The 7,606-nt window shown below is 36.7% G+C and overlaps 1 protein-coding gene across 1 annotated transcript; it reads left to right on the top strand.

The window, feature by feature from the left end:
• The first annotated feature begins 241 nt into the window (after positions 1–241).
• Positions 242–7,551, top strand: LOC107575517 (serine/arginine repetitive matrix protein 2-like). The gene is made up of 10 exons (XM_016261880.1): positions 242–299; positions 1,924–1,955; positions 4,032–4,190; positions 4,288–4,347; positions 4,528–4,577; positions 4,660–4,827; positions 4,913–5,700; positions 6,098–6,297; positions 6,702–6,861; positions 7,313–7,551. The coding sequence occupies exons 3-10, from the start codon at positions 4,032–4,034 to the stop codon at positions 7,462–7,464; spliced, it is 1,737 nt and encodes a 578-aa protein (XP_016117366.1). The 5' UTR covers positions 242–299; positions 1,924–1,955; the 3' UTR covers positions 7,465–7,551.
• Positions 7,552–7,606: the final 55 nt, after the last annotated feature.

Below are 7,606 nucleotides of genomic sequence, written 5' to 3'. Positions count from 1 at the left end.
GGGTTTGCAGTGTTTCCCTCATTGTAGTCATTACACACTCAATCTTGTACCTTTGTCTTTTTGTTCGATTATCGAAAAAAAAAAATCTTCAGTTGAAAGTGTGTAATCTTGCGATTTAACTGGTTTGGTTAATGGTTTAGAACGCTTTAACCAAGATTAAAAAACAATTTAAAATCGAATGAGAAAACTACTCCCAGAACCAGCGCTATTGAGGAAGTGGGCGGGCACTGATGCACTGAGGCTGCGCTTCACTAACGGTCGTGTACTTCTCAACTCTGGAGCAAAGCCAGCGAAGTTTGGTAAGTGATCATTGGAAACATTTTTATATATTTAGTTTGACGTTGCTTTTTTTGTATTGTAGAATTAGTACGAGTTAACATCGTCGGAAAGTTAAATGTTAAAGATGTGGCTAACAATTCATAATCGTAGCTGTTATATTAAAATATATCATTAGTTCACTAACGTTAAATGTTCGTCTATTACATTTAGATTACATCAGACATCTTTATTTTATATCACAGCCGTTTATTTATTTAAAGTTAAGTGACATACACTGATGGATTAACATAAAAAAAAAGTGATAATTGGAAACATTTTTATATATTTAGTTTGACGTTGCTTTTTTTGGATTGTAGAATTAGTATGAGTTAACATCGTCGGAAAGTTAAATGTTAAAGATGTGGCTAACAATGCATAATCGTAGCTGTTATATTAAAATATATCATTAGTTCACTAACGTTAAATGTTCGTCTATTACATTTAGATTACATCAGACATCTTTATTTTATATCACAGCCGTTTATTTATTTAAAGTTAAGTGACATACAGTGATGGATTAATATGAAAAAAAATTTAACTGTATTGTGACTCTATTTTTAGCAAGTAAATGTACCCATGGTTGTAATATTCAAGTTGTTGAATATAGATTTAATAATACAATGGTGAGTAAAAGAGAAAAGGTTTTTAATTAGTTTTGGACCTCCTTAACATTTGACCTCAAGTGTATGTGTGTGTGTTTGCATTTTTTCTCCATTGTGGATTTCGTTGTGGTGTCACTCATTAATATCTGCAGTTTGTTCTGCATTGTAGCAAATTTTTGTTTGACAAATTATGTAACAAGAGAGCAAATGGGTTTATGTGTTTTGATAGTTTGTCTTTCAATTTGAAATGAAATAAGCAGAAATGAAAAAAACAATACCTTTTATGAATTTTTTTCGTTTGTAAAAAAAAACAAAAACAGATTTTTGTTAGATTTTTTTTTGGTTCACGTTTTCTACCTGTGAACCAAAAAAGGAAAATAAAGTCAATATTATATATTTATGTTTTTGGAACAAATGAAAAAAATATTAAAGGCGCCATTTTCTTGTTTCTGCTTAATTCATTTCAAATTGAAAAACAAACTATCAAAATGTACACGGACCTTGTAGTTTCACCCATTCATTTATGATTTTCTTGATTGTTTTTGTTTGGTGTGTGTGTTTGTGTGTGTGTGTGTTTGCTTTCTATATTATTAATAATTTATATAAATAATTTTACAATTTGTAATGTTCTCTTTTGTTTGTTTCAGGTTGAAGAACGTTTGTAAAAAAAAAAGAAGATTTTTGTTAGATTTTTTTTGGTTCACGTTTTCTACCTGTGAACCAAAAAATGAAAATAATGTCAATATTATATATTTATGTTTTTGTAACAAATGAAAAAAATATTAAAGGCGCCATTTTCTTGTTTCTGCTTAATTCATTTCAAATTGAAAAACAAACTATCAAAATGTACACGGACCTTGTAGTTTCACCCATTCATTTATGATTTTCTTGATTGTTTTTGTTTGGTGTGTTTGTGTGTGTGTGTGTGTGTTTGCTTTCTATATTATTAATAATTTATATAAATAATTTTACAATTTGTAATGTTCTCTTTTGTTTGTTTCAGGTTGAAGAACAAAAGACCTGAGTAAAGCCACGGTATGGAAAAGACTTGGATGCACAATGATAGGGGCAGTTCACGAAGAAGAGCATTAAGGCTAGTCAGTAAACTGATGGAAAATGAGCCACCATAGGGAAGGAAACGTGAATGATGAGACAAGTGTTTATGTTGATGATTCAGAGGAATCTGACATGCAAATTGGTGATGAAAGTGTTGAGGATCTCGTTGATGGCATTGAGGATAAGGAAGTACATGAAAAGATTTCAGCTTCTGTTGAGGATCTGCCTGATCTCGGAGAGTGTAGTGAGATGGATGGGGATTTGCAGTGTTCTCTGCAGGGCTCGACAGTGCGACCATTTCAGTCGCATTTGCGACTGAAAACTACTGCGTGCGACTATGAAATTTATTTTAGGAGCACCAGTGCGACTGACCCGATCATCATCATACTTGTGATTGCGCTCAGGGAAGCTTCAAAGCTTTCTACGTGTTTTTGCAGCGTCGAGTAATGTATCAGACATATCTCACCAATCCTTCATAAGCAAAGTGTAGACAGGGTGTAAATAAGAGATTCATCACACAGTGTAGAGAGCTTCGTTGATTGTAAATGTGAGCTCGCGATGAACTAAGATGATGAGTGACAGCTTTGAATGATTTTTAAGGGAGTTTGTAAATGTGATAACTGATTTAATACAATACAATTCAATAAACAAGAAGTTAATTTTAAGTTACTTACATTGTCTGACTATAACACTATTGTCTGATTTTGCTCTATTTCGTCGTCGAATTTCGAAAATAACAAAGTCACAGCTCAGCCGTTGCGCATCTCCATTCAAACACAGCGGTGTTTCGTTTATGAACGAACAGACGAACAGTACGAATCTAGTGAATCAGTGATTCATGATTACCCATTCATAAAGACAGTCACTTGATTCATTCTTGAATGAATCAGCCGTTCGAATGAATCAATTGAATGAATGATTCAGTGATAAAAATCAGTGACTTGCCGCCACCTGCTGGCAGTTTTAGTTTCATTTTTAAAGTATCTTTTCAGTTATTTAAATCATTTAATATTTCTATATTCAAAATTTTATATTTAAAACATTAATATCATCATGGATTTAATTGCACTCATTCCACTTCTGAACCACATTAAATGTCTGAAAGTACATCAAACAACACTTTTGTGTTCTTCTGTGCCACCTCTACAAATTATTTTTGTTAATACTGATTTCATTTGATTTTTAACTTGTTTCTTATTCTACTCTTATTCTGTTGTTAAGCTTATAAAATATAATTTAAGAATTTGACAAAAGATGACATACTTTTAATAAAGTTAGAGGAGTCAAATATTACCTCGTAATGGGAAGGCTACTTTTTGATAACATTTTGGATTATTGATTAGAAGGTGCTCCTAAAATTTTGAACGTGCTCCTAAATTTTTTAAGAGAAAAGAAAGAAAGCAAGCGTCGAGCCCTGTACAGATTTGGTGCAACATGTGAGTGAGCAAATAATGACAGAATTATACTCTAACTGGACACCTGTTTGTACACATGTTCATGTACACCCCCTACCCATCTAACTGGGCATCTGTTTGTACATCTGTTTATCCACCCCACCGATCCAAAGGAATTTTTGACCATTCTCTTATTGTTTGGGAATGTGTTTTTGAAGCGGGGGCATTGAAACTGTTCAAAAACTATGTGGTTTAAACTTTAAAATTGTGAAACGTTGTATCGGTTACATACATTTGAAGAAAAACATGTAGCGTATACAATATGAGCAATTAATGACTGTGTTTTCCAGAAAACAGTAAAAACAAGTCAAGACGAGCATTTTCTTGTTAAACGATTTTAGGAAAGGGTGAAACCACTAAAAACACTTCTTTACATATCCTATTGACTCAAGAGAGCTGGGAATTTATGTTGTTTCCAACCTCTCTACTAACATCAAATGTTTCATGATTAGAATAAATAAACCCCAGAAGTATGTGAGATTACCATTCCAAAACCGATTTGTTGTTGTTCCACTATTACATTGAGACAAATAGCCCTTTTGCTTTAGTATTTCAGTTGGCTAAAGAGTATGTTTCTGTGGTTTTGATTTTTTCTTTTTAGATGTTTCACATAGTTGTTTTTGACAAAACCAATGAGGTAGAAGTTGTGCCTTCCATCTGGATAAAAAATGGAGAGTGCATGTGGCCTCCAAATAAAACTGATATAGCAAAAGCTGTAAAATTGCAAGAATGTCGTGGAGATGAATGGAAGCCCCATAAGGCCAGAATTATTTTCACATCACTACATTCTTTCCCCTCTTCCTTCAAACTGAACTAATATTATGTATTACTTAAAATTGCCTTTTTTACTTTCCCAGATGACTACAATGAAGCTAGACGAAAACTTCCTCAAGCTGTTGATCACACTGACATTGGAAGTGATGGAGGGAACTCACCAATTAAATTTAAAAGAAGAAGAATGTAGGGGGAAGAATGTGTTTTATTGTTTTGTTTTGTTTTTTTAATTAATTGGTGGTGCACAACATTTACTAATAATTGCATATCTTGAAATGATGAAATATGTTCTTAGACCTAAAAACAATCTTTTCCCTGGAGAGGATGATGATGAGATGGAAAGCACTGTGAAAGAAAAAAAGTCAAAAAAAGGGTAAGAAGCTTCTGCCATTTTAAATTATAGTGTATTTTACCATACCAGATAAAGTGCTAAGATCTTTTGTACTTCTGAGCAGAAAGTATTCATTGCCCAATGCTCCAAAAATCGTCAGGCAGCACAAAAGTCCTGCATTAGAACCAGTAAAGCAAAACAGCCCCAAGGTTCACCAAAGAGGCCATGGCGCTCCTGACTGTCACTATGATGACATGGAAGACACCCTGGAAGGAACAGTGTCAAGAAAAAGGTAAGAAGCTTCAGGATTTTTTAAAAATGTAATGCATTTTTATCACAGCAGATAAAGGACTAACATGTTTTGTACATTTGAGCAGAAAGTATTCATTGCCCAGTGCTCCAAAGATCGCAAGGCAGCACAAAAGTCCTGCATTAGACCCAGGAAAGCAAAACAGCCCCAAAATCCACCCAAAAGACCACAGCACTGCTGACGTCCACCGAAAAGACCACAGCACTCCTCGGGTCCACCCAAAAGGCCACAGCGCTGCTGACCTCCTCCCAAAAGACCACAGCACTCCTGACCTCCATCGAAGAGGCCACAGCAGTCCTGAGCTTTACCCAAGTGACGACAGCACTCCTGAGCTCTACCCAAGAGGCCATAGCAGTCCTGACCTCTACCCAAAAGGCCACAGCACTCCTGACCTCTACCCAAGAGGCCATAGCAGTCCTGAGCTCAACCCAAGAGGCCACAGCACTCCTGACCTCTACCCAAGAGGCCATAGCAGTCCTGAGCTCAACCCAAGAGGCCATAGCAGTCCTGACCTCTACCCAAAAGGTCACAGCACTCCTGACCTCTACCCAAGAGGCCATAGCAGTCCTGAGCTCAACCCAAGAGACCATAGCAGGCACATCATCACTGAGCGCTGTACATCGAGGCACGTCAGCCCTGAGATACGTCCATTAAGGCATGCCAGCAGTGAGATCCACACATCAAGCAACACCAGCACTGAGATAGGTAGACCAAGTCATGCCAGCAGTGAAATTCGTAGATCAAGCCATGCCAGCTCTGAGATCCGTAGACCAAGCCACGCTGCACCTTCTCTAGTCCCATCAAAGCATACTGAGCCACACCAGACCAGGGAGCAGACATCTAATTTGCAAACATGTGAGTATATTAATGTTTATTATAGTTATGTTTGTTTTTAATATTTTTTTTTCTCTGCCAAATTACTTCAGCTATTTTTACTTCATATTGTTTCTTACACTCTTTCTTATACAAAAATGACAAAGTTAAAACTTAGATGTATGTATGTTTGTGCCAACAACTTCCAAAAATTCATATCTCAAGAATGTTTTGTTGAGATGTTGTAATCTGTGATGATACAGAATATTCCTGACAGTGATTAATCCACAATGTTAGTTGTTTGGCATGTTAACTTGCAAATTTGACTTGCACTGGAATACAGTTTTAGTAAAAATAGTAACAATACCAGAAAATTGTCAGTGTTTACCTAATTAAAGTGACTGAAAACTAATATTTGTCTTTCTTGTTTTCTTCCTAGCCCTCCTGCGTAATATATTAACAAAACAGGAAATGATGATAGACCAACTGCGAATCATCTTCAAGACCCTACAGAGTATGAAATCGGCTGATGAGTCAGAGACAGACCTGGATCGAAATTTGTTGTCACTTAAAGATGTCAGTTCCCTTCAGGACATGGAGGAACAACTGCATAGTAATCCTGACCTCCGGAAACAGTTGGTATGTTGGCATATCATCACATTTCCTAAAACTGAGGTGACTAGCTTCAGTGTTTTCCACAGACTTGCACTCTATTTGTGGTGGCACTTACCCTGTTAAATGTGGGGAAAGTAAAGCCGCATTTCTGTGCGCACACATCCAAAGCACTCACACACAGACATCTCAGATGCACGCAAATACTGAATTGAGTTCTCTTCTGCTTCTTTTTGTGCTTGGATGAACAAATAAAGACAAAGTTACATCAAAATGCTCATCTTTTCTAACAGACGTATGTAATTTGGAATGTATTTTTTGAGAGAGAGAGAGATTTTATTTATTTTTTTAACCAGTGTCACCTATAGTATTCATAGTATTTCATGATTGATTAAACCATTGCTTAAAAAAATAATTCATTATGATTTCAGGTAAACACACTGGCTCTCAAAGGTGGGGTGGACGTCCACGAGTGCATTTGGAGGATTATGCAGGGACTGATTACTAACTCTTTGGCCCAAAAAATCAACATGAGAGGAATAAATGGAAAAATTGGTTTCCAGCGCTTACGTTTACGGGATGTTGTGATTGGTAAGTTGTACTTTATGCCATAAGAGTGGTTTAAGTGTTTAAGAATCATCAACATTTATTTAAATTGATAATTCAGGTTACAAGGGGAGTAGAGGAAGAAAGCAGAGGAGAATGAGATGAGGAAATGAGTGAGAGGAGGGATGGAAAGGGGGAGGGGAGGGGAGGGAGGGAGAAAAAAGGGCAGAGGAAAAGGAGAGAGAGGAGAAATTGGGGGATGAGGTAAAAAAGAGAGGAGAGGAGGGGACAGGAATCCTGGAGCCATATTGGAACCTGGTAGGAGGAAGGTGCCAGCTCATTACTAAACTGATCTGCATCAATTTACAGTCTCTATGTGTAGATGTTACAGAATGTCTGGGTTCAGTTTTAATGTAATTGTCCTTTAAAATCCAATAGCCACACTAGCTTTTGATACAGAAGCTAATTTCAAACCATGTTTACATGTATGTTTCAGCGGCTGTGAGGCGTAACCGACTGACGTCTGCGGCCACAGAAAAGGACATTGATTCCACTATCAAAAGATGGCTATATCTGGCCCCGGATAGGGATGGTGGCAGGAGAGAGAGGATGAAGAGAAAAGAGCGTCAGGGGAGTACAACAGGTTAACGGACTTGCGACTTGTTTGGATGTTCAAGAGTTGGTCAGTGCTGCTTGTTCATGAACTGAATCAGATGTTGAAGAGTTGTGTGCACAGTGCCGCTATTTCATGAACTGAATCAGAAGTTAAAATGTTGTGTGCACAGTGCCG

This window comes from Sinocyclocheilus grahami, unplaced genomic scaffold, assembly GCF_001515645.1.
Source record: "Sinocyclocheilus grahami isolate Dianchi unplaced genomic scaffold, SAMN03320097.WGS_v1.1 scaffold2687.1, whole genome shotgun sequence".
In the NCBI taxonomy this organism is placed as follows: Eukaryota; Metazoa; Chordata; class Actinopteri; order Cypriniformes; family Cyprinidae; genus Sinocyclocheilus; species Sinocyclocheilus grahami.
Note: the sequence above shows the minus strand (reverse complement) of the source record. Positions and strands in the feature narration are given on the sequence as shown.

Coding starts and splice junctions, on each gene's coding strand:
- LOC107575517 (XM_016261880.1), top strand. CDS start 4,032: ATGTTTCACATAGTTGTTTTTGACAAAACCAATGAGGTAGAAGTTGTG. Junction 4,348..4,527: donor TGATCACACTGACATTGGAA/GTGATGGAGGGA, acceptor TTCCCTGGAGAG/GATGATGATGAGATGGAAAG. Junction 5,701..6,097: donor GACATCTAATTTGCAAACAT/GTGAGTATATTA, acceptor TTTTCTTCCTAG/CCCTCCTGCGTAATATATTA.